The 26,684-nt window shown below is 35.5% G+C and overlaps 2 protein-coding genes across 3 annotated transcripts in view; one reads left to right on the forward strand and one right to left on the reverse strand.

The window, feature by feature from the left end:
• Positions 1-1,310: 1,310 nt before the first annotated feature.
• On the reverse strand, positions 1,311-11,198 carry gtpbp4 (GTP binding protein 4). Its single transcript, XM_007541064.2, has 17 exons — positions 11,087-11,198; positions 9,585-9,755; positions 9,401-9,504; positions 8,357-8,493; positions 8,181-8,281; positions 7,411-7,503; positions 7,131-7,322; positions 5,741-5,806; positions 5,572-5,661; positions 5,379-5,489; positions 4,441-4,518; positions 3,529-3,580; positions 3,342-3,442; positions 2,914-3,111; positions 2,740-2,805; positions 1,822-1,965; positions 1,311-1,722 (listed from the first exon to the last, which is right to left on the reverse strand). Exons 1-17 carry the CDS (start codon positions 11,132-11,134, stop codon positions 1,570-1,572), a joined length of 1,905 nt encoding a protein of 634 aa, XP_007541126.1. The 5' UTR covers positions 11,135-11,198; the 3' UTR covers positions 1,311-1,569.
• A 4,717-nt stretch (positions 11,199-15,915) lies between these two features.
• LOC103129851 (La ribonucleoprotein 4B) overlaps positions 15,916-26,684 on the forward strand; it is a 36,971-nt gene continuing 26,202 nt past the window's right edge. The window contains exons 1-2 of one of the 2 annotated variants that reach the window (XM_007541065.2): positions 15,916-16,451; positions 22,186-22,319. In XM_007541065.2, the coding sequence (XP_007541127.1) occupies positions 22,239-22,319 (81 nt within the window). In that variant the 5' untranslated portion in view covers positions 15,916-16,451; positions 22,186-22,238. The remainder of the gene's footprint in view (positions 16,452-22,185; positions 22,320-26,684) is intronic. The other variant, XM_007541066.2, reaches the window with a different exon arrangement.

Genomic DNA, 26,684 nt, shown 5'->3' on the forward strand with positions numbered 1-26,684 from the left:
CACAATTAAAGCACGAACATTTAAATCAGATAACGGCAATGTTCTTCAAGAATACACTTAGTCCCTGCTGAGCATTTATGTATAAATACACAGCAAGAACAAATATATATTTTTAGAATCCCCAAAATGAATATGCGGAAATAAATACTCCTGAAATAAATTTTTGATAATTATAATTCTTACTAGGGCAGTAGCCCAGGGCTCCAATTTTTGGAGGGCACCCCAAAGGATTTATCTATTTTTAATTTTTTTTTTTTTTTTTTTTTTATAATCGCAAACATTGTACTTTATGTAAAACTCATAGGATCAAAAGTCGGTGAGTTGCATTAACATTTTTTGTTGTTTTACAAATACAAACAATATTCAAGTATTTGAAAAATTATAAAGCTAAAGTACATTTCTTTGGCAACAACATGGCGTTATTGGCTAGGGAACATATCAAACCTATGTTTTGCAAACATAGTAATTTATATAAAACTCATAGGGTCAAAAATAGGTGAGTTGTATTAATATTTTGTGATTTTTACAAATATAAACAATATTCAAGTATTTGAAAAATTAAGTTATAGTGCATTTCTTTGGGAAAAAGGTTGAGTCATTGGCTAGTGGATGAATTAAACCTAACATGCATCATTCTTAACCAATCCATTAACTGAAAAGGATAGCGGACCGAAACTGGCTTTAGCCCCAGGGCCCACATCCTTGTAAATACGGCCCTGGCTAAAGTAATTAATTGTTACAAAGACAATATTATTTTGATTGAAAGTCATAATTATAATATAAAAAGTGAAAAATTATTCACAGTTTTGCATTTTAAAATCCCAATTATAATTAAATTCCATGATTTTACAATTCAAAGTCTTATGAGATTAAACTGAGATCTACAAAGTGATAATTACAACTTTGTATCTCATTACTTTAAAAAATACATCAAATATAGTGAAACTATCCTTTTCTTTTGGTGGCACAAACAAGTGCCTGTACATAAAGAATTTGACTAAGTAAAGCAAGAAATTAAACAAGTAACAGGTTCCAAAATTTGCACAAACTGTCAACAACAAAACATTTTTAAATCAAATTTGAAATACTATTGAGAAGAATAAAGAAATGTGTATGACAAGGGTTATTTACAGAAGGAAATGTCAGATAATGTCATCATTCAGAGAGCAGCAGTCAGGTTTCCTCTAAAGAAAAAGCAGCACTAAGGTAGTGAGTCAGTGGTGAGGTGTGAGGTGACATTAGTTTACACTGAGGATCAGTTTTGAGCTGTTTTAGTTCATGTGTGCAGAAGTATGAATCCTAAACATGGCTTCGTTCAGGTATTTGTTTATTTGGCTTCCTTGTTACGGAGTATTTAACAAGAGAAGACGGTACAGAAAACATCATCACTTTATCCAAAGAGCGGCGAGCCACACACAAACCGAGAGGTTACTTTGGACAACAATTCAGCAACTCAATAATATCTGAAATCAGTGTCTAACTCTGATCATTTCATTTCTGTTTCTGAGTCTCTGTTTCCATACTAAAAATATAGTTGGGTTGTTTTTTCAGTCCAGAAAAATCTGTTTTTTATCTGCGATCTTTGGTGCCCGACTTCCTCTTTCCGGACAGCAGGTGTTTGGGTTTGAGGTCGAACACGTGTCTGTCGGACTCTCCCTTCCGGGCCTGGCGGTTCATGTCTCTCTGGGAGTTCTTCATCATCTTCTTCGCCTTCTTCACCATCTAGAAAACACCCGACACAACGCCAGCAGTCAGTTTTAATTTTCAGATAAAACAAAAAGCTGATAAATGATGAGGTAAAAAAAACGCATCGTCACGCACCTTGACGTCCCGTAAACCCGACTGGTCTCGTGGAGGACGGGAAGCGCTCTGGCTGCGGGTTTTGGAGGTCGGAGGTGCCGAAGCTTCACGTTTGCGTTTCCTTGTGAGGCTTCGTGAGCGCCGGGCCTGCAGAGCGTAGTGGCTCTGAAAATACAAAAAAAATATATTTAAAATTGCTCAAACATGTTCGTCATCAGCATGAACAATAAAATAAGCAATGAAAAATTATAATTCTACGTCAAATTAAGTTTGTTTAAAAGCTGTACGTGTACTAAGTGCTGTGCTTTGTTCTGTTTTTTTTCCCTTGTTTTCACAATTTTAGATAAATTTTTTAAGTATGTGGGAAATTTTCAATGTGCACTTATACAAAACTTCAAGTAAAAAAAAGGTTTAATGTGATGGTAAAGAAGAGTAAAAAGCCTCAAAACAAATCCATATTTTAGTTGCTCCAGCATAAATTCACACTGAAAAAAATCCAGAAAAATCCAACTTTTAATTTCACTTCATTTATTAAAGGCAAAAAATCCAGATAAATTCCTAATAGCTTGGATACCACTTATTTATTTATTTATTCTTGCTGAATAAATATAGAAAAAGCAAAAGTTGGATTTTTCTACATTTTTCAGGGTACGAAAATAACCTAAAATTTATTTTAAACAAGCTTTTTGAGTATTTATTAGAGCAATAAATAATAAAAAAAACATATCTACTATCATTTTAAACTGCAGGATGTAATATTTTTACTTAAGCATAATTTCCTTTTGCCTTTTGAACAGAATAAGAATTTTTTCTATTATTTCGGATTCGTTTGCAGTTCTTTTTTTAAGCAGTTGTTTTAATTTTTAATTCCTGTGTAAACAATAATTAAATAACTTAGTTTTATCATTTATTATTCATGTTTTTGAATGAAGAACTTACATCATTCTTGTCGCTCATGTCCAGACCGAGGTTACTCATCTCCTTCTCCAGCTTCTTCTTTTCAACCTTCGCAGAAATAAAAACAAACATACGAGTTATGTAAATATTTCCAAGACACAAAGCGTCTCTCGTCCCAGGTAGCAGCAGCCGTTGCCATGGAGACCCTCCTCCCACCTTGGTGGCGGTCCTGGGCATGCGCGGCCCGTGGACGTCCTTTTCCTTGGACTCCAGCACCAGGAGCTGCTTCTTCTCCCGGATCTGCTTGGCCAGGGAGCGGATCTCCTGCATCTCCTCGTCCTCGCTCTCCTCGTCCGACTCGTACTCCCCGGCTCGCTCCTTCAGCTCCTCCTCCTTCTCCAGCTCCTCCAGTTTCTGCAACGCAAAACAGAAATTTGATCATTCTCCGTCGACATAGTTAGAAATATGAGTCCAGTTTGGGTTTTAAAGTCTGACCTGACAAAGAATCAAGTAAAAATCTGAACTTAAGCTGCTGTCAATGCCTAAACAGAGTGAGAATTGTGTATCCCAGGTGTAAGTCCAAGAATTAAATAACAATAACCACCAGAAAGAGGATGAACTAACGAACGTTTTTAGAGACTTACCCTCATGATGTCGGGGTCGATGTAATCGGCAACGTTGTGGCCTTCCCACACTTCAGGGATCTTATCGTGCTTCTCATCCTCGTTCATCAGATCCCAATATTCTTTAAAATAATTAGAATAATCAGTAACACATAAGAAAAAAAACGGCTGCCACCTCTAAGTTTATCAGAAGTGAAAGTTTTCTCACTCTGCAGGTCCAGAACGTAATCGTCACCGAGCTCCATCTCCAGGTCTCTCTCCTTAAACATGAGAAGTTTAAGATCCGCTTAATAAATCTGCTTATAAATCACAATATTTTCATAATTTTTCACCCGAAAAGCTCCATCAGACAGACTGAAATTCCTTCTGTTGCATAACAACCAAATTTTTGCCGTTTAATCTATAATAATTCATGATTTGTAGGAACTTTCAGGGATGTTATTTTTAATCTGAGTGCAGATTAAAAATAACATTTTTAATATGTTATTATGTGAATCTATGCAGAATTATAAAGATAATTCATGAACAAATGCAGCTTTATTTATTATTATTATGCTCAAATTTTCTATAATGAAGAAAAATGAAGCAAAAATAAACTTGACTTCAGGGTAAAAACTGAACACTCACAGGTTATCGTTTATTTCAGATTAATCTGTTGTCCCACATTTATTTCTGCAGTCAAATAGAAATTATAGGACAAATAACTTATTTTTTTAATCATGTTTAAATATAATTTTTATGACATTTTATTCATTTATTGCTTAAAAATGCAAATATTTTTAACTAGCAGTGAATGCCATTTTTAAGCATGTTGATAGGTGAAGTAAATGGACCTGTTTTTTAAGCTGCAAAGCTGCTGATGTGTTTGCAACTCATTTTATGATAATATGAGATATTTCCTGTTAAATGGCTCAGACTAAAATTCTCAGAACAAAAAACCTTAGGAGGAAAACAAAGGAGCCAGATAAAAAAAGTTAAAAAATTACAAATATTCAGCCCAAGCATCCAGCTCTGAGTTTAATAAGCATCTGAGTAACTCAAGTGCAAAGAGAGAAGATAAGGACAGTATGAACTGTAAGCTGCTTTTCCAGGTGAGCGTGTCGCTGTAACGTTTACGTACCAGTTTGCGTTTGGGTGTGTCGACCTCCATGGCTTTCCTCCGGTTCAGAGCTCCTTCTGGGATGAACGGCGGTCTCTCCTGGGAAACATCAGAAACCCGTTTTAACCTGAACTCCTCAAATCGGACAGAACCAGAGATGCTGCTTTGCTATAACTACTGATATCAAAAAATTAAAACAAATAATCAGATTAATTAATCCCAGCTCTGTGATTCATCACCATTAATCAAAAATATAAACAATTAGGTCATGTAAACTAAGAGAAACTTACTTCAATACACATGAAAGGGGACAATTGAAGGATAAAATTAATTGTATTTTCAAGGGTGCCCCACCCATTTTTGATGCCGCCCTGGGCAACTGCAAATATCTTTACATTTTCAAAAGAAAATGTTTAAGAAAATGTTTTATTGTCTCAAGCCAAACATGTCTGAAGACTCTCAGGTTTTTATATTCAGGAAGGTTTAAAGGAAGCCATTTTGTTTTAACCCTTCTAGGCGGCATGTGTCGGCGGCGACACATCCAAATTTGCAGTACCGTAATTCCGCCACACGTAGCGCTATCTGAAAAATTCCAACGGTTTCTGAAAGGGGAGGCGTTGCCCTTTCCAGCAAGTATCGGGTTAATACGGCAACTTCACAGCTGCAGCTGCAGAGAGGTAATTAATCTGGGGGGCACTCGTTTTATAGACGGCATATTGCGAAAATAACTTGCTGGATATTGAAAGTTCCAGTTGTTATCGATACATGGGTAAGTATATCATCTCACAGGACATTTAAAGAACTACTTACAGTTAAAATAAGGAACGTTTATTTAGGCAGACGCTTGAAACTCCGGCGTAAAAGGGTTAAACATCGATTCAGAAACGTCGTTTTCCATTAATTTCTTATGGAGATTAAAATGTTCAGATTAATTTTTGACAGCTCCAGGCCTAACCGACCTTCTCGTCCCTCTTGGCCGGCATGGCCAGGTGGAGCCTGTTGAGGACGTCATGGACCTTCTTGCCCTTTATCTTGGTGTTGACGCGCTGAGCCAGGAGTCGGTCGCAGGCCTGAGGAACGCAGCGGCGTTAAAAAAACCCGATGATTTCCCACCAGAGCGTCAGAAAGAGCCCGCCTGTTGCCGGATCTCACCTCGGTTTTCACCTTGATGACGCCCTCCTCCGTCAGCGTGCTCGTCTCGATGACCGGGATTTCCTCAGCGGAGAGATCCGCAAAGATTTTCTGGTAACAGATAAAACGTTCAGCTTAGAGAGGCTCAGTAAACGATGAGCGGAGGAGCTGAAAACCGATGAAAACCGACCTGGTTCTCCTCCGGCAGCTCGCTGATCTTCTTCACGTCACATTTGTTTGCAACGACAATGAGAGGCTGCGGAAATGAGCAACAATCAGATGCTTGCGGTTTGACGTCACAGGAAAAATAAAAGTAAAAGACAGGATTCATATTTTAAAATATTCCCAACAGAATAAGTTCAGCAGAGTTTCTGAAATAAAAACACAAAGATGAGGAAACAAAGTTTGCCAGAAAATCTTTTGTTGGTTCCCCTCCGACCTCTAGAGGGAGCCAAAGTTCACTGAAGAAAACAGGCGTTAAGTTTTACTGCCTTACTGAAATTATTTCTGGGATTTTTAAGTGATAAAAACAGAGAGAAGTCTGAAATGTGTGGCATGCATTTGCATGAAGCCCCTGACTGCATCTTTCACAGGAGGTTCAGATTTACACATCTGCAGACATTTTTATTTTGGATGGATAGCGTCTCAACATAAATTTTCGTCTTTCCACAGACTGAAAAATAGTGAGGTTTGGACTTTGACTAGGCCATTTTAGAACCATTTTATTGCAGCTCCAGAAGGTGAACATGCAGCCTCAAAGAGGTTTTCATCCATGATTCCCCTGGATGTACCTCCATTCATCTTCCTAATATGAGCTCTTAACACCTTCCCCTTCCCACAGCATGACGCTGCCACCACCTTGTTTCAGCATGTCGGTGATGTATTCAGTTTCATGAGTAGAGTTAAATTTTCCAACATGTGTAAACTAAAAGCTACAAACCTTCTTCACATCTTCTCTCCAACATGGTGTGATTAGATTCCTCCAGGAAGTTGGGATTTAAATATCAACCATGTTAAAATTTTGTCTTTTTTTGCAAAGGTTGTGTGCAGCAATTTCAGCTTTTTTAAGACGCAGTTATGGGAAAAATAAACCTTAAAAAATTATGCAACTTTTTTTTACCCTTACCCTACCCATAACATCCAGGAGGGACTGACTTATAAATCAAAGCTGGATTCTGTTTACTAAGGCATATAAGGCTATGTTTTATTAAAGTGTATAAGAGTAAATGGGGCTGAATAAAAATAAAACACTTTGCAGATGAATCCTCATCATTCTACTTCATACCCATGTTCTCTGTGTTTGTTTACTATAAAATGACAAAATTCCAAGAAAACACATTAAAGTTTGTTTTTAATGTGAGTAAATTCAAGGGATGTTAACTTATTTTATAATTATTATGTTTTCAGGTCTGAGGAAAGTTTAGTTTGGTATTTCAGAGTAAAACAGAAGCAAGAAAAGAGTAAAAACACATTACTTCATCAGTAAATATCCAGAATGGTGGCAGGAAAACAGATCATCTTTCCCATTTAATGCAAAGTAAACCTCTTTGTTTTTAACATGTGAGGTGTGGAGGTCGCACCTTGTTGGCGAACAGCGGCCGGATGTTGTTGAAGAGCTCCAGCTGCTCCTGCAGTGTGTGTCCGCACTGCTCCGATGGGTCCATGACGTAAAGCACCGCCGCCCGCAGGTGAGCCAGAGCTGTGATGGCCTGCATCTCGATGGTGTTCCTCTCCTCCAGAGGGTGGTCCAGGATGCCGGGCGTGTCCACCACCTGCAACAAAACCCCAAACCTCAGTTCCTCTGCAGCAGCAGCAGCAGCAGCAGCAGCAGCAGCAGCAGCAGCAGCAGCCGAGTGGTACCTGCCAGCGCAGGTATCTGTAGTCCATGTGACCCACGAACAGAGACTTGGTGGTGAACGCGTACGGCTGCACGTCGACATCTGCTCTGGTGACCTGAGGGGAAAGGTCAATTTACACGTTGTCAAAACTCCTGCTTCAGCAGCTTAATTCTGACAACTGAATGGTTATTCAATTGACTACTCTGATGATTAATTGAACACTATGCCGATTAATCGATAAAAATGTCAAATTCTGCAGATTTTTCATTTAATCACTGAAGCTTATTTTTTATAACAATAAATATATAAAACTGAACAAAATAACAATTTAATTATTTTTTAATGACAAAATAAACATTTTATTGCCTAAAATGCAACAACATTGAATTTCCTTAGAGTACGACTTGATTAGTTGGACCAAAGGATGAATCCACAGCTAAAAAAATCCTTCAAACGTGTCTGAAATGATTGAAATAAATTATAATATTGTCGTTTTAAGGACATTTTTAAGTAATATAATGTATCCAAAATAAAAAACAACAATTAAAATCCATAAATAAAAAAACAAACGCAACCAAAACCATAAGTATAATAAAATATGAAGTCTCTGTAAACAAAAATTGTCCTTCAAAAATATAAAAAATTTGTCTCAAACATTAAAAACAGGCAAAACTGCCAGTTTAAACTGGAAAAGCTCAACCCTTTCAATACATCAACTAACCGATTACTAAAACAGTTGACGATTATTTAAATCTTTGATTAATCGTGATTAATCGTTTCTGCGCTGCTCACCTTGTTGATGAAGCTGGACTTGCCTACGTTGGGGTATCCACACAGCAGCAGGGTCCTGGTGTTCGGGTCGATGCTCGGCAGACGGGACAGATGCTGCCGGACTGTTTGGGATCAGAACCAGAACATTTAGCTAAAGATCCAGCTGAGTGGACGGCGGGTCTGCGCTCGCCTCTCACCTTGCTCCAGGTACTCCAGACTGGACTTCTGCCTCTTCAGGATGGTGCACATCCGACCCAGAGCGGCTCTCTTCAGCTGTTTGCACCGGTACATGGAGTCTCCGTACTTCATCAGACGCACGTAGTCTTTGGCAACACTGGACAAGTTAAAAGGAGACACCTTCAAAATAAAAGCCTTCGGGAATCTGCTGCAGGTTGGTAATTTATGCACGAGTGTATTTTTGATTAAATATAAACTGATGGGATTTAATACAGTGTTGAACCAAATAGAACTGTTTTAAATACATGCTCTATTTGCTTATAATGTCTTCTCTTGTTTGTCACAAAGTTAAAAAGAATATCAAAAATTGGAAATATTTACATCTCTACTAATGAATGTCTAATATTGACGAATGTCAGCCATAACAGTGACATCAGAAATCAATATTGGCCCAAAGTTTCATATCAATCCATCTCAGCAGAATCTGCAGGACTTTCTAATCCCAAAAACCAAATTCAAACACACTGATCACCACATCTGTGACTTCAATAGATTTTCACTGTCAATAATGAGCAATAATGTAACTTAATTACATTCACTTCAGTGAAATTTTTATTTATTTATTTTTAGGAGTGTTTTTACTACGCTGTACTTTATACTTTTACTTGGGTAATTTTATTATAAAGTATCTCTCCTCTTTACTTGAGTAAAATTTCTGGATTTTCTACCAACTGAACAAAAAACAAACATGTTTTAACCAGAAATTCACCAGACACAGACACACACATGCAGTTTATGTTGAAGTTTATAAGTTTTTTTATTGAAAGGAACTGATTTGGAAAAAAAAATATATTTTTTGCTATTTTTTTAAAAATATTTATATGAATTATTGTCATTTTGGTCCTTAAGATGCCAAAATGTCCACTTAACTTTATATATTGGTCTGTTTGATGATGTAATTTTTAAATATGAAATGATCGATAACTTGATCAGTTACTCAATACTGGAATTGACTTTTTACCAAATACTTTTTTACACTTACTTTAGTAATTTCTTGGACTTACTTGTCGATCAGATTCCTGGCGATGTTTATCTGTCCTAAGGCCAACTTGTAGTGGTCTTTATCATACAGCACGTTCATCAGGTCAGCATAAAACGGATGGATGTCCTGGAAAAATAAGAGATGATCACAACCTGCCTGCAGAAACCAGATCAGAATAATCAAAATACTCAAACTGAGGGTCTTACGTCGAGTTTGGGGAAGTCGGTGAGGATCTGTGTGAGTCGGTCGTGGTAGTTCTGTTGCGTGAATTTCACCTTCCGCATGTAGAAGTGCCGGATGCGGTGGATCTGGTAATGCTTGTGTATTACCGTCGGCGTTTTCCTTTGAGTTTTGGATAAAGTGACGTCGATGAATTCCTGCAGAAATGGAGATGAAGGCGATTCAGAGGTTAGAAACGCCGGCGGTTTGATTTTCAGAAAAACATAACAGAGTTATCAGAACAGGAAAAATATCTAGACACAACAAAAACCCCAAATCTGAGCTTTCAAATCTGAAAGCAATTCATTCAGAAATTAATTGCTTTGATTTTCTTTGTCATGACCAAATTCTCCAGCAAGAAACCTAATCAAAGATTCATTGCTTCTTATTTAAAAGTTTCTAAGAGCTATTTTATTACATCAATACTGATATAAAGAAAGCCTTGCCCAGTCAGTCAATCAAGTTTTCAGAAACCAAAAGAAAATATATATAAAAAAAGTAATTCTGATTTCCCACATAAGTAAGAAATTAACTGCAAATTTACAGTTTAAATGTCCAGCAACATCCAGTTTCCTCTCCCATTTTCACCATAAATACAAGGATTGCTATTGATTTTTCTAATATCCACCAAAGATATCCAGTTAAATATCATTTCCTAATTTATTTTTATCATAAGTGTTAACAGAACATTTTCAGCTTAAAGGTACAGGAAGCCCATTTTCTCTCTAATATCCACCATAAATACCCAGCTTACTGTTGATTTCTCTAATTTACACCAAAAATGTCCAGTTAACCGTCGTTTCGTTTTGATTTCCACCATCAGTGTCCAGTTAGTTGACATTTCATCACTTATTTTAACCATAAATGTCCAGATTTTCAGTTTAAAGATCCAGGAACCCGCTGTTTTCTCAACCATTTGCACCATAAATGCCCAGTTTCTGTCGATTTCACTAATCTCCACCAAAAATTTCCAGCTAACTGCGTATTTTAAGCTTAACGACCCAGTAATCTTCTGTTTTAGCACCTTTTCCACCATGAATATCCATTTAGCTGCCATTTCCTGACCAATTTTCAACAAAAAACCCCTCCAGATTTCCAATCTAAAGGTCCAGTAACCTCTTGATTTTTCTATTATTTTGACCATAAATATAATATTAACGAAAAATATCCAGCAAGCCGCCGATTTCCAGTTTAAAGGTCCAGTAACCTCCGGTTTTCGATTTTCCTCCATAAATATTCAATTAGTTGTCAATCTCCTACATAATTCCACAATTTTACGTATAAATTGGCCGTCTTTCACTAAATTTCCATCACAAATCTCCTGTAAGAAATTAATTTCGTCTCTAGTTTATTTTTTAAAAGTACACTAGGCTGCTGCAGTAAAACACGTGTTTTCCTTCGGTGTTTTCTTTCCTGTCTGTCGATCATTTCTCACAACGACTTGAGCGGAAATCGGTTTAAACTGCGAAATTAGTTAAATAAAACTTACCTTGGCGGTGGGAACCACCATAATCTTTTTAAAGTTATAAAGTGCCATTTTGTCGGGACACGTTTAGGTCCACTGACGGCACGGAGAAGGGAAGGGAACCGGAAAATACGTTGTAAATTAAGATGGTTTTCTGTCTCATTGTCGCCCTCTCGCGATTGGAGTGAGGGACAGCAGGAGGAATTTTTAAAATACGTTTTAAAACCTAAAAATCCGTTTGACGTTTTCGCTCACATTGTTTTACTTCATATTTTATATTGTATTTAGTCAGGTTCATCTTTATCTGATAGTAATACTTATTTATTGATTTGAGGCAGTTTAATCTTGTAAATAAATGTTTTTAGACCATGCACCTATTAATATTGGACATAACGGACTTACCCATAATACTCAAAATAACGGATTTCTTTATTCTTTGGGTTTAAATGCAATAATTTATTTATTACTTTTTTAAAACAAGACTTTTATCAAAGCGTTTCGAATCGTTAACTGAAGCAAAAATAATAACTTCAGAAAGATTCTATTTTTGTAAACTAAACAACATAATTGAGACCTATTCATATAATCTTAGAATTAAATGTTTTTAAACGCTATATTTATTAAATTTGGACCTAATAAACTAAATAAATCTTAAAATACCAGATTTTTTTACTTTTAGATTTAAATTCAATAATTAATCTACTGCCATTTTTTAAACGCCTCTTTTATTAAAGTGTTAGACTAAACTAAACAAAAAACACAAGAGACGGAAAAAACACACCAATTTGTTGTGACCCGCGCTAATTAGAAATTACCCAATCAGAAAGCGCCGCTGTTCCAGAGACCCGCCCACCCTCGTTTATCACGAGTGAAGTTCGCGTGCGCCCTCTGGCCGTCTGGGCCAATCAGGACGGCCCGCTGTGTGAGCGAGGGAGCGAGAGGGTCGAGCGGGAGCCCTGTGACAGCTTCCCTCTCTCTGCTGCACCAGAGAGAGGGAAAACACGAAGAGGTCCCACTCTGAGGACAAGACGGAGGCGACTGTTTACCTCTTAAACAATCGCCTCCATCCTAAAGAAATAAAATTAATTATAATATCGACTCAAATTATCAAAACAAAGCAGAATTAACTCAATTTTCTACTTGATAGCGATAAAATATTTCAATGTGACGTCACACTCAATTCAGAAATCACACAGAGGTGAAGAAAACTAGCACCTAGTATTTGGAAATGTAACGCATTTTAACCTTAGAATTATATTTCTAAGTTGGAAAATTAGTAGCAACTGTCTGATAATGGCTGAACCAGATAAAAAAAAACGTCTATATTTAATTCTCCTAAGGGTGTCCAAAGTGTGGCTCACTCAAAGGGCCATTTGCGTTTTGAGTGGCCTTGGATGCAATTCAGGAATGGTTTAAATGGTACCGGTGCCAAAGGAGACTTTTTGTGTTTTTCTTTGTATGAAATTTTTAATAATAAATTAATATCTTAATAAATAGAAAATTTTAAATACAAAAACCAATGTTTTGATTTTATTTTAATATTGTAGTAAGTAGGGCCATACTGACTTCTTATTCAAAAACAGACTTGGTCAAACCCAATAATTAAATACAATTAAGGGTTTTCAAAGACAGTGCTAATTTTTGTTGCTGGGAATAAACTAAAATTGATATTTTGACTGACTACTTAGGAAACTGCACAGCTTTGAGACTCTTTTTCTGACCTGTTTAACAAGTAATAAGAAAAGAATTCACAATGAAATCATAATTGCATTTTCAACTGAATAAATAAATAAATTGTGGAACTTGAGCTCTTTCAACTTTGTGATTTTGGCCCACAGTGCAAAAACTGTTTGAACACCTCAGTCCTAAGTATTACAATTTAATGAAATAATCCCGTCAGAAGTATAAATTAAACATACTTGTTCTTCATTCAGTGAAATTACTCTCAGTGGGAAGAGCAGCCAGAAATTTTACTCAAATAAGAGTAACAATACCTTAGAATAACATTAGTAAAAGTATGTTATGGAAAACTACTCCTAACAATATTTCTCTCTACTTAAGTAAATGTAACTACCCACCTCTGAAAATAATACAGTTGATTCCTGCAACATTTATTTTGTTTTATGTTTTTCCATTATTATTTTACATTTCAACTGTTTGAATGTTAGGACTCATACATAATGTCAAAATTTTGAATTTATTAACATCCTATACTTGATTTGTTAAAAAAATTAAACATTTTAAAAAATTCGCTCAAATTTCTCATCACAATTTAATGGAAACATAGCTACAGTAGCTACATTGCAGATGCGCTCACAACTTTGTAAATATTTTTCTACTGTTGAAAAAACACAATTTAGTGATTCAAAAACATTACTTCGAAGAAGAAAACTACTTCCTGTCGTCTTCTTCTTCGTGTTTTGAGCCAGTGGCACCATCCGATTGATCATGTGATTCATGTGATGCGGAGAAAGTGTTTCTATTTCAGTTTGGCAAAATAAATCAATTTCGAAAATAATAATAATAATAATAATAATAATAATAATAATATCTCATCCTACTGCCAAAACCTTGCATTGAAAAACACTTTTTATCAAACTTGGCCTGTTTCCATTAAGGAAATTTATTTTTGAAATGTCAAATTGCGCAATTTTATGGCTACTCATGTGAGTTTTGAGCAAATTTAGAAAATTTTGTAAAAACGAAGAAAAAGAAAAATATGTGTATTTGGCATGTTTCCATCTGACTGTAATAAAGAGGAAGTTGAGATTCCAAACTAGCATGGACTACATATTGAAGAAAAATTTTTACTGGAGGGCTTGACTTTCAAATTCATTTTTCAGAGTTTTGTGTCTCTGGTAAAGCACAGACCAAAAGGTCAAAAAGAAAGTTTGCTACTTTCTATGTTCTAATAATTAATTTTTCATTATTAGTGCATTAACTCTTTTTTTTATTTTTTTTTAAGAAAAAACAAATAAACAAATAAAGTACAAACGTTTTTTTTTTTAAAAAAAGAGGAAGTTTTTTTTTTACATTGCCATTTCCATCAGACTTTTCTAATTTGATCCTTAAAATGTGCATTAAAAAAATCTTTGATAGATGGACACATGGAGGAATATATACCCAGCCTCCCTTTCATGTTAACCAGAAAAGCAGTTTAGGTTGAAGTGAGACTTCCTGTTTCTACACCAGCTTTGTTCTGATGCTGTTTTCTATCTGCTGAGCCTGGTGGTCTAATATGTATGAACACATTACCCACTGGTAGTATTAGTTTTATTAATTTTAAGCAAAAAATAATAATTTGGAAAAAAAAATTTAAGCGTTGAAATTTTTGCAATTGATTATATTGTATTTTGTCTTAAAAATACAACAATTTGCTCATAACTTTACAGTTTTTTGTCTTTCTAATGATATCATTTGTTTATCAAAAGTACTTTTGTAGTCAATTTTTCTCTTATTTGAGTACATTTTATATTTTTATCTGAGTATAAATACTTTAGCACAATTTTTGGCTACTTTATTAAACGTCTTCTTTCAGATGAAATAGGGAGAAAACCTGTTTCCTGCTTTTCCCCCATAAAACCTTTTGCTTTAATCACTTCTAGACTAGACTACACAGACTACATCTGATTGTGGTAATTTCCAGGTTAGAATTTCAGAGGCAGATTTAATGTAGCACTTGGAACCACTGGCTTTTCACATTGTAACTCCAAAATATATATTTGTTAGTTTATTTTTCCTATTTGTGGCTTTTATTTTGGTAAAAATGAGTTGCACCACATTTCCAACAACTTTTATAACTTTTAACTGGAACAGGATTAGTTTAGGTTTGATATAATCACTTCAAGAAAATTCTAATTTCTATGTTTGAACCCAGCATTTTTCCTTAAAAAGATTTCTCTATTTGTTTTTACAGGAGATGATTCTTAGGAAAAATAATACTGACTTTAATAATAAAAACTGACTCCTCACAGATTTCTATTTTTCCCAGAATTGTGAGAAAAAAGTCTGATTGCTTAAAGACAAAATTCTGATTGTAATCTCAGAATTCTGACTTTTCTAAATTCTGAGTTTAATTCTCAGATTTAAGTTGCAATCATAACCTTATGGTTGTAATCCTCCAAAATATTTTTCACATTTCTTTTTCCATGTGAAATTTCCACACATGTATACATTCATTTTTTCTTTCAAAGCTCACGAGTTCTTAATCAGAATTGCAACTTTCTTAATTTTGAGGGTAAAACACAATATTTTGAGATTTAATTTTTAATCCTTAGATAAAAGTGAGAATCTTTTGATTAAAATCTGAATTCTAAGATTAAAGTTAGAGTTCTGATTTTCTTTCTCATAATTTTGAGGAGAAAAAAGAATAATTTTGTAATTCGGAGATAAAAGTCAGAAAATTTAATTTCTTCCTCAAAATTCTGAGATGAAAATCTGAATTTTCACTTTAATCTCATCAGTGAATCTAGTTTTTTTTCTTTCTTAAAAATTCTGAGATTAAATCGGTATTTGGACGTTTCTTCTCAGAATTAGGAGGAAAAAACAAATTCTGATAGTAAGTGTATAATTCTGAGATTTAAGTCAGAATTGTGACTTTTCTTCTTCAGATATCTGAGATTAAAATCAGAATTTTGTGATTAAAATCAGAATTAATTTTTTCCTAGTGGTGGTAATTCTCTTCAGTATTTTTCCCATTTTTTGTCTTGTGAAATTTTCACGCATTAATTCTGTTAATTCAAAATGAGCGATATCCATAGTCTAATAATGAGAATGACATTTTAATTATCAGAAATGTTTTATTTTGTCTCCAAACTCGTTGGAGTGACTCCTCTGCTGACCAATAGACGATCTTAGTGCTGCACACGAAAGGGAAAGGAAACGCCGACTTCTCCATTCCAAAATCCCTTCTGCCTCATCTTTTAGCACCAACGGCTTGTTTGATCGATTTGAAGCTTTGAGACGCTCTCTCCTTGGCTTCAGGGCTTCTTTCGGTCGCTTTTCGACTGCCTCTTTGCGCAGAGCCAGCTGTTGGCCTGGAGAAATCCATCACCGCTTGAGATTTGAGGCGCCAGATTTATTGAGCCCGAGTGCACAAAGTTGATAGTTAGCCACCTAGCTAACTGTTAGCTCGCAGCCCTTTTTTGGTTCCAGCTTCGGGGGCGTCGTTTTGCGCTACATTTGGCTCCCGACAGCTAGCAGCTACACCTGAATGCTCCTTTTGGTGAGGTTTAGAGCTGCTGTCGGTAGAGAAGGCGCTCCATATTGGCTGCTCGCTGATAAGTCAGCGTAAAAAGCCCGGAAGGAAGCCAAAGTGAAGGCCCGAGTCCAGCAACACCAAGAGCCGCCTCCGTCAGTGTTTGTACCGCCGCGCAGTGAGAGTTGACAGGTGAGTGAGAAACGGCCTTTACCATCCCGTGGAGGTGGGAATGGATTGACATCCGTGTTTTCTGTTATTATAACTAAATATTGATGTTATCTGTAATAGTTGAGGGGTTGGGAATTTCGCGGAATCACGCCATCTTTCCAGTTGTAGTTAGCCGCGGTTGCTACTTTCCTAGCTCAGTTAACTTTACAGCAGTGGTTTTTAACAGCTGGGTTATGTTGGTGTTTAAACGTTCATATTCGGACCGAACCGACCTCTGATTAGGTCTTTATAGTATCCCCCCTTCACCCTCCAACCACAGGCCGGTTATGGCCGTGGCCTTTAGCCCGGGAGCTGCAGTCTTTCTCGGCTCAGAGTCTGCATTGCGTCTGTGGTGGAAGTTGCTGTGTTGACTTGGAAAGTTGATCCAAACAAACATGGCTGTTGTGTTGGGAGGCGTCATTATTTATAGCTACATTTACACTATTTCTACCCTAAAGGTAGATGCTTTTTACTTTTTGTCTCAAAGTTTTATGTGTTTTTATTTTTTGAATATTTACAAAAATACAGCGAGTTGCATTATGTCAAATCTTTTGTTTTGCAAATCCGAGGGAATGGGTGGAAGTATAAGCTTATCTATACAAATAACATGTATTATATGTCTAATACAAATATATAACATTTAAACACGCATTTTTAGTTAATCCATCAATATAGTGTCTATTTAAATTTAATTACAGCAGCAAGAACAACCATTATTTTTTAAATTTGACAAAAAACAACAAGCATCAACAACAAAAACACTAATAATAAATAATAATATTTATGGTTGTGTGATAATAAAAAAAATCAACATTCAAATTATTTCACAGTTTAATGCCAGTTACTGAAGTTTTTTCTGATAGTTCTGAATTAGCAATTGTTAATTTTTGACTGTGTAAAGATTTAGAACTGTATGTAGTTTAATTACTTTAATAATTCATTTTTTACAAATGGTTTGTAGGCCTGTCTCAAATCAATTAATCTAATGATAAATTAAAACAAACCCAATATTCTCCATTTGCATGATGTATTAATTTTATTTTTTCTCTCTTTCTGCCAAAATCTGGATAACAAAAGTCTTCAGTCTGTTGTTTTGGTCCCAGTTAGCCCTTCTTTTGAAGGACATTTTTTGTTAGAGACTTCATAATTTATTTTATTTGCTGTTTTGTTTATTCATTTTTGATAAATGAACAAAACAACTCTAGTGTTAAATGTTTGTTAGAATCTAAAGTTTATTGATATTTGAGAATGTGTTCTTGAAAATGATGTCAACTTCTAGTTTACAATTTATCAATTATCATTCAGCAAAATTTGTTCTTGTGACAGGTCTATGGTAATGCTGTTGAGAATCTTTGAAATTCCCTTCAGAGACGTCTTTTCTTTCAATATTTGTGTTTTGGGTAAAAATTGCATGAAATTTAAGTGGTTATTTTGATCCACTTAAATTATATGTTTGCTTTGCCACATTCCAGTTGAATTTTTAACATTTTACCGGTCAGGATTTTTTAATTGTCTTTTTGACTGAATGTTTACCCTTTCAAACAATTGAATAACAATTTTAACCACCTTTTTGGATTTTAGACGAATGATATTAAAGTAGAACAGGACCAGAAATTAAACTGGCTGATTAAAATGCTAAAACATGGCTGTAAAATAAGTTTTTAAAACGTTTACTAGCAGAATCAAGGTATCAATCTGGAATGGGTGATATGGTTTGAAATCTTTTCACATATATGTTTTTTGCTTTTATGGATTTCTAAAATATTTTTGATATTTTTGCTATCATGGAAAGATTAGAATAATAAGATGTGAAACTAAAATTTATCTTCCTGTTGATCTTATTTTTAAATAGAAAAGCATCAATTTTTTCCTAATTCTGCTGAAATTAAAGATGCTTTTCATTAAATGTCATTTATAATAATTATTTGTGTTGGTAAAATCTAGAGTTGTAAAACATTAACATAGTAACAAATTCACCAATATTCACAAAATCTCACAAGACAAGCATTTCATATCTATATTTATTGATTTGTTTTATGTTTTAAATATCTGAGATACTGCCAAACTGGTGGTGTGACCTTTCCAGTTTTATTCAGTTTTCACTCCACATCAATGTTTGAAATTTTGAAGCAGTTATGAGGCACAACCTGAAACTGATGCTGCACCAGTTAGTCAGCAAGTTGTTGCTAGGTAACCAAAGAGTGAGCGAGTTGCTAGGCAACCAAAGACTGAGTGAGTGAGTTGATCCACCAACCAAGCTTAGCTAGCGGTGGGAGACTTTCCTCTGCCTAACTCCTCCAGAATGCTGTGCATAGGAGTTCAGTGAATATTATAAATATTGAATGTTATATCACATGTATTATCTATTGATATTGATCACATGTTTATTGCATTATATATAGTTATTGATTTTTGTTGTTGTTTTTTTTGAGACGCTTGAATTGACTCAATGCAGTTTGCTTTGGCTTTAGCTACCAGAAGGTCGTCATGTTTTCTGGCACTTCAGAATGTTTTAGCTACTGAATCTTAATGACAAATTTTGTCTAGAGATCAGTCAGCTTGAACTAACTATAATCCTTGATAATTGTTTCTTTAATAAGCAGTTTCTCAGTTTAATATCTTTTTCTCCAGTTTTTCTCATCTCACATGTGGCTTCTGTGAAATCCAAACTCTGTTATCCTGCTGGAGAATCGCTGATAAATTATTGCGTATAAGGTTTAATTCTTGATCTCAGTAGACTTTTGTTCGCTCTTAAGAAGCCAATTAAATCTGCGTTCCAAGACTCTGAAACAGAACCACTTGTTTGCCTGTAAAAAAGTCAGACTGGAAACATACTTGGTGGACCACTGCGGCTTTTTGCGCCAGATTTATTTCAGAGAACCACGAGGTCATAAATTACTCCGTAAAATTACACAGAAGGAAAACAAAGGTGTGGAAAACGGCGGGAGGGTGGAGGATGTTTTGGTTCAGGATTGTCTAGACAATGAGACTGACTCACTGCCCTACTGTTCATGTGTTTTAGCCCGGGTCGGGGGTTCTGTTATGTTATTATTTTTAAGCTGGTTTGACTTGGAAATCACTGCTTCAACATGTTTTTACTCAAATAAAAGTAAAAAGAAATTATCCAAGGGGAACACATGTTTAACAAAAAGGCTTCTCAAGTACTGAGTAGCTGATCATAATATATGATTTAGCAGCGAATTTGAAGAAGCCTCTGACTGAAGACACTCTGTGTACAGTACATGCTAGCACACGGCAGTACAGTACTGGATGACAATATATAATGTATACTCAGACCTGTTGCAATAAGCAATGAATCAATTAATTGCTTGATTCATGTAATAATTTCCATTTCCATAATTTATGATTTTTGTCTTTCTACCAAAAACTGAATCATTAAAGTCTTCCATCTGGTGTTTTGGTCTCATCTAGCCCTTTTTTGGAGGACATTTTTGATTACAAAGACTTCATAATTAATTTTGTCGTTTCTGATGTTTGGTTTATTTATTTTGGATATTTGAAATGTCTTAAAGTTTCAGTATTAATTATTCAATAGAATTGAAAGTTTGTTGATTTTTGAGAATCTGTTCCTGCACTATTATACCATTACCATTAAATATGGCCTCAAAACAATAACATCGTTTATCACAATAACTACTGGGATGATTTATTGTCCAGCTAAATGTGTTATTATGAAAGGCCGATGTTTATTGAATCGTCTTGGCTCAGCAGATAGAAAACATTACAAACAACAACAAAGTTTATACACAAACAAGAGGTCTCACTTTGACATAAATTGTAGGTGTGTCTCTGAAACACGTTTCAATCAGTAAAGTTACTCAATCAATATCCAGAAAGTTTACTCAAGTAAAAGCACTGCTACTCCATAATATTAGTCAAGTAAAACTAAAATGTACCGTTACTGTTTTTTGTTCCCAAAAAGTTACTCAAGTAACTATAAATGAGTAAATGAAACTAATTACTAATAGGAATGCACAATACATCTGCAGTAACATTGGTATCAACTGACATTTATTTTTTTAACACAGTTGTGTCGGCCCAGTAGTGAAACTGGGCCAATATTGTACAATATCAGTTATCAGGCATAACAACAATATTGACTTTGGATATTGTTTTATTTATTTTTTTTATCAGTGCATTCCTAGGTACAGAGACAGATATTTCTGTTTCTATAGTATCTAACTGTGCTTAGATAAGATTCTACTTTAAAATGTCAACTCCACATGTTTTTTATGTTTAAATATAAGGGAAACTTTTTATATTAACTGCTGTCTTTCTCGGCTCAAAATCTAAATAATTCATAGTTTTAAAGTAGGAAACCTGGAGAAAAATACATGTAATGGTCTTCATATGTTTTCTTGTAGTTTGTATACAGGAATCTGAAGCAGCTTGTTACACACCAAACCATTGAAGAATGTATCCCCTGTTTCTAAAAACAATATATTTACATCTTATTAGTTTGTGCAAGTACATCTCTGACCTAACTGTGTACATTTCCAACATTATCACTGCTTAGTTTTAAAAGTGCAGACTGCAGGATATAGATCTAAACCAGGCAAGTTTGTGTAAATATCTAATAAAAAGTCATTTTACTCCAATATATTGCATAAAACAGCTTTTAATTAAAAAAACTACAAAGAAATAATATAAAAATAATTACTTAATTCTAAAATATATAGATAAAAATGCTTTTAATTCTACTGTTCAGGAAGGTTTTGATCCTAAAATGGTTATTCTTTTTAGATTTGTTTTTTTCTGAGCTCCATTCATATCTGTGGAATGACACACTGACTGTGTATCATCGTCATTGTGTGGTTCAAAGGTCATCAGCTTTACAGCCATGCCATTCTCTCCCTGCTTTGTCTGCAAACACAATCAGAGCCCGTGTCACAGGCAGGCACCGATTGTTGGGCCGGATTATCAGCGCTTCACACACAGCTTCAGCAGAACGGCAGAAAATACATGTTTCCACCTCTCAGGAGTCGAGTTTGAAAAATGAGACTATCAGCTGAGAGTGAGAAAACTAGAGAGATGCAAATAGTTACAGGGCCTTTAAAAAGTATTCGCCTCTTTTATTCTTGTTACAAATCAGTTAAGGGCAACAAAATTGTTTTTTACTAAAAAAAAAAAAACAAAAAAAAAAACATTTAATATCAAAATAAAAACTGTTTTTTACCAAAATGCATTTTAAATAAAAATAGAAATGATTACATAAATATTTAAAGTAACTTCAGTTAATTCAACAGAGGTCCAATCAAGTGGTGCTAGTCGTCTCACAATGAGGAGACTGGAGATAACCTGAGTGCAATGAGTCTGTCTCTAAAAACACCTGGTCCTTTTGCTAATCTAATACATGCTCAGTCTTTGCCTTTTAATACAAAACATGAAGGCATTGTAAACAGAACATTGTAAACAGAATTAGAAAGATATTTTTTTTACATTTTTATTGTTTTGTGGAATTAAATTTCAACTGTTTCTGCAGCTCCACAAACAGAAATACAGTTTAAAAATAAAAAATTCAGCATGCTAATCGCGTTAGATTCACTTCTGATGGCCATATCTTTGTCTCTCCTTAAAGTAACTGCCGGCCACTGACCTTTGACCCGCTCCGTCCACCCACACATCACAGCTGATATTTGCTAAACATCCGTGTTCAAAGCTAATGTGTTTTTGTCTCCGTCTGCTCCCTCTGAAGCTTACTTGGTGACACAGAGACTTCTCCCTGAGGAGCCAAGAAGCAGACGGCTCATGACTTCTGACCAGGACACGAAAGTTGTAGCTGAACCACAGGTGCAGCAAGTACAAGAGGCAAAAGAGAACTCTCATTTGGTGAGTTTTGTGTTTTTTCTTTTGCCGTTTTTCAGCGTTTCTGTTTTGGTTTGCAGCAATTTAAGCAAGGCGGTGTGACTTTTGCCACCTCTGATGGCTCAAATTGTTGCTTTCTATCTAATAAGCCAACATGTGGCCTAACAATGGTATTGTTTTGAGCTATTTGCTGGCTTGTGTTTTATGAAGAAGAAAGTCTTGGTGAATGAAAACATCTCCTGTAACTGAAGAAGCACGACCTGCTTTTATTTCTTTCCTTTCGTGAGTTTAGTACAAATAAAAACCCAAACAAACTGGAAGAGTGCAGAATTGTTTGTGTGACCACTGGAGAAGCAGCACTATTTATATACATTTTTGATCAAGTTCATGGTGATTTACGTTTTAAATTTTGTATTTATAATTCTGGAGAATATAATTTGAGACTAACTTTGAGTTTATGTTCTTATTTTGTCAACAGTCAAATAGAAATCCAGCAAGAAACAAACAGAATAGTGAATTGCAGCGGTGCATTGTGGGGCTATTTTTTTCGTCAATTTAGTTAAATCTGCAGTATGTAACTTTCATAAATGTTTTTTATTTACATATTTGTCAAAACTGTTAGCATATCATTACATTATAACATGAGGCAGATAATCTGTGAAAAGATCAATCTCCTCCACCTCCTTCCTGAGCTGCTATTATTATCTGAAGAAATGCACCAAAATTAACCAATCAGAGCCTGGAGGAGGGTCTTAGTGCTGCCAATTGTTCTCATGTAGTCGCTGCTAAATGTGCTAATAGTGGAGAAACGACTTACTGCTAAAAGAAAACCATTTATCAGACGTCTTCGGTGACCATGCTAACTAGCATTAGCGTTCAGAACAAGCCCCCATTGCTGCAGTGCAGCAATGGGGGCAGCGTTAAGATCCGCCTTCTGTCTCTGATAGATTGTTTCTAGTTGATACTGGGAGCACTGGGATATGCCAGAGGAGCTTGATGGTTTTTTGTTTTTTTTAACCATACTGTCACGACAAAGTGACAGATTCAGCAAATATGCCAAAAAAGTGCATCATGTGAAATCGGCTGTCTGTTGGGTGTGTCTGAAGGGCCCAGTGTGTTAATCCTCATGTAAATCCAGGTCTTTCATCACAGTGATGGAGGAGAAGCCTCCATCCTCCTGTTATTATTTCAGAAACCTTTCTTAGAAAGCGTTGGATCAGGACCTGCGGACAGTTCATCACCCTGATGGCTGCAGCCATCAGTCACTTCCCTCACTTTGTTCCCAGATGTTGAGGAAATGGCTTCTTCGGCTAGAAACACGCTTTACGTGTCGAAGTGATTCATATTAACTGCCTCTGTAATGTGAGCTGCGGCCTGTTTTTATTTTAGGAGATGATTGGTTTCATTGTAAAGCAGAGACTAAATTCTGACTCATCTTCTCTCCTTCTCTCCAGTTTTGAGTAAAATAATAATTATTACCATTACAGGTAAACTGTAGCATGTTGGTTAAATGTGAAACTGTATTAAAATTTATTACATAAACTCTCAGGCCCTTTGGTTAATGCAGAGGATTTTTATTTGTTAGAATATCTGTTCCCATGAGGCTCGTATGTAAAGTTAAACATAACCTCTAAATAGTTTAATTTTCATTAAGACCACATTTCTCTGTTTTTTTTTAAATTGATCTGATTTAATATTCTAATCTTAAATGTCAAGTTTACCTGTAGCAGAAAATTATCATAATAAACAGAAATGTGAGTATTTAAAATATACACTGTTTCACTACAAGTTAATTTAATTAATTATGTAAATTATTGACATACATTTGACCCCACTGGCATTAATTTTGAGTAATTAATTGCATAGATTTTAATGCACCCAAAATGTTAACTCGGTCACTTTTTTACATAAAGAAGTTCCTGCAGGATCCGATGCATTCACATGTTCCTGGTATGCCTGTGAACCTGACACACAAGCGACATCCACTAACGATAAGCTCACTGGAGATTAATTTCTGCTTCAAAAACCAATCTGATTGGATGTTGGAAAAGACTATCGTCATATTCACATTTTGCTAAAGGAGTTAGCCAGTCATTGAAGCTATCCTAGCTTAAAATGGCATCTCAATGCTAAACATGTAGCTGCAGCACAGACGCTAGCGCTAGCATCCACTGCCTACATTTCTAAAGAAAGTCCATGAATGACCAGGAGTTCCTGAAACACAGGAAAACTGAATTATGTACCAATCTGATGGTTTATTAATCTAAGGGTTTACATTGATTTAAAAAATACACATTTTAGTTTCAATTTTGAGGCCCTAATTTAAAAAATCTGATGCCTGCAGGTCTTATGATTGAATCTGTGATGCCAACTTCAGTTTTTTCTAAACTCTCATATCTAGAGTTGGAAAAATCAGTCTGATTTAAATTACCCGATTAGTTTTATAATAAACACAGCAGTCACTGTTTGTGTACACATTTTGAAGTAGCTGTGGCTGCTGATCTGCTCATGTAGCCTCACAAAGATTATGTAACTTCAGGATGAGAAATCTTTCCAAATTGAAACGGTGGCTCCTAGAGATAAGAGACATCCAGACTCTGCAGAACGTCTCCAAATTCAGGGAGCGGAACTGAAACCTAAACATCCAGAGGTTTTAAAGAACTGAAAAATGCTCATGCCAAAGCGATGAAGGCTGTTTTACTTTTCAGCCTCTCTGTGAGCAACTCTTCTGCCTGGCGTCTCAAAAGTCTCCTGAAGGCATTCGAACAGCTTGCATGGCGTATTATTCCTCCATGAAGCTGCTTGGACCTGCTGGGTTGATTGATGGAAACACATGGTTGACTTCTGCAGTGACTGTTTGGGCTAAATGTGGTCACTGGGTGGGAAGCCCCAACAATATGCAACCAAATAGAGTTTGTAGTCCAACAATTTGGTATGATTTATGATTTTACCTTTGTGTGTTTTCGATCAGATGTCAAAGCTGCAGTATGCAACTTTTATAAAAATTGTTTTTTGCATATTTGTTAAAACTGTCACCATGTGGTGACAGTATATGATGATACAAATAAGTGCATGATAAATGAAAACAAATACAATAATTTCAATTTGTATGATTTATAATTTTTCTCTTTCTACAAAAAACTGGATGACAAAAGGCTTCAGTCTGGTGCTTAGTCTCAACTAGACCTGCTTTTGAAGGACAATTTTGTTAGAAAGACTTCATAATTAATTTTATTTGTTGTTTTGTTTATATATGTTGGATATTTAAAATGTCTTCCAGCTCCAGTCTTAAATCTTCATTAGAATTTAAAGTTTATTGATCTCTGACAATGTGTTCTTGCATTATATTACTTTAAAATGGTCTGAAAACAACAATTTTATCGCTTATCACATTAACTTCTGAGACAATATATTGTTCAGCAAAATTTGTTATTGTGACAGGCCTAGATACAATCTGTCAAAAGATAAATCTTCTCTATATCCTTTTTAAGCTGCTATTGCTGTCTGAAGAAATGCACAGTTCTCAACCAAAAACAACCAATCAGAGCCAGGAGGCGGGTCTTATTGCTGTCAGTCATGCTTGTGTATTCTGCTTAATATACTAATGGTGGAAAAACAACTTACAGCTACAGGAAAACTGTTTATCTACTGTAATAAATGTCAGACTATGCTAGCTGCAACAAGGGGAATGAGCAGCGCCACATGACATTGTTATTGACAGTGCTTAGACCCGCTACATGGCTCTGATTGGTTGTTTATAATTAGCTTGATTATCTGCCTGATATGAATAAATATGTAAACACACACACACACACATATATACAAGTTACATCCTGCAGCCTTAAATGGGTTAAAATTTAGTGTGATGCCTTCAGGCGTTGGAAGGTGTTTTTACCCTGTAAGCCGCAAAATTTGGAAAAGGAAAGATCACGATAAAGACTGGAAAACGGATAAGAAGCAGAGGAAATGGAAAGGGGGCAAACTGACGCCCTGATGGCGTCTGGTGGGGTAACGCTTCAGGCTGTAGGTCTCATTACAAGCTGCTGGTGGTGGAAAAGCAATCAGTGGACCAAACGACGGTTTCCAGTGTTTTTAGCATATTTAGTTCAGGGAGATCCAGCTTCACTGCAAACAGAGAGGAAAATCTTTCCATGTTGGGAACAAAGGGACATGCTGCAACTATTTCTACATCACAGAATTTGATTAAAATAGCTTCATTATGGTAATTTTATTGATTTGCCTCAAACTGTTAAGCGTAGACCTCAATATATGCACTATCTGAAAGTAGTTTTCTCAGCTTTTAGCATTTCCTGCCAATAGTTTCATATCCGTCTGCATTTTAAGCAACTAAAATCTGTTCCTGTTGGCCAAACGAACCTGCCTGCCCAT

The sequence above is a fragment of the Poecilia formosa genome, unplaced genomic scaffold (genome assembly GCF_000485575.1).
Source record: "Poecilia formosa unplaced genomic scaffold, Poecilia_formosa-5.1.2 Scaffold585, whole genome shotgun sequence".
Lineage (NCBI taxonomy): Eukaryota > Metazoa > Chordata > Actinopteri > Cyprinodontiformes > Poeciliidae > Poecilia > Poecilia formosa.

Excerpts from the sequence above, each read along its gene's own strand:
- gtpbp4 (XM_007541064.2), bottom strand. The coding sequence starts at position 11,134 with ATGGCACTTTATAACTTTAAAAAGATTATGGTGGTTCCCACCGCCAAG. Across the intron at positions 7,504-8,180 it reads AGTCCAGCTTCATCAACAAG|GTCACCAGAGCAGATGTCGA; the intron begins GTGAGCAGCGCA and ends CTTTCCCCTCAG. Across the intron at positions 1,723-1,821 it reads CGGGTTTACGGGACGTCAAG|ATGGTGAAGAAGGCGAAGAA; the intron begins GTGCGTGACGAT and ends GGTGTTTTCTAG.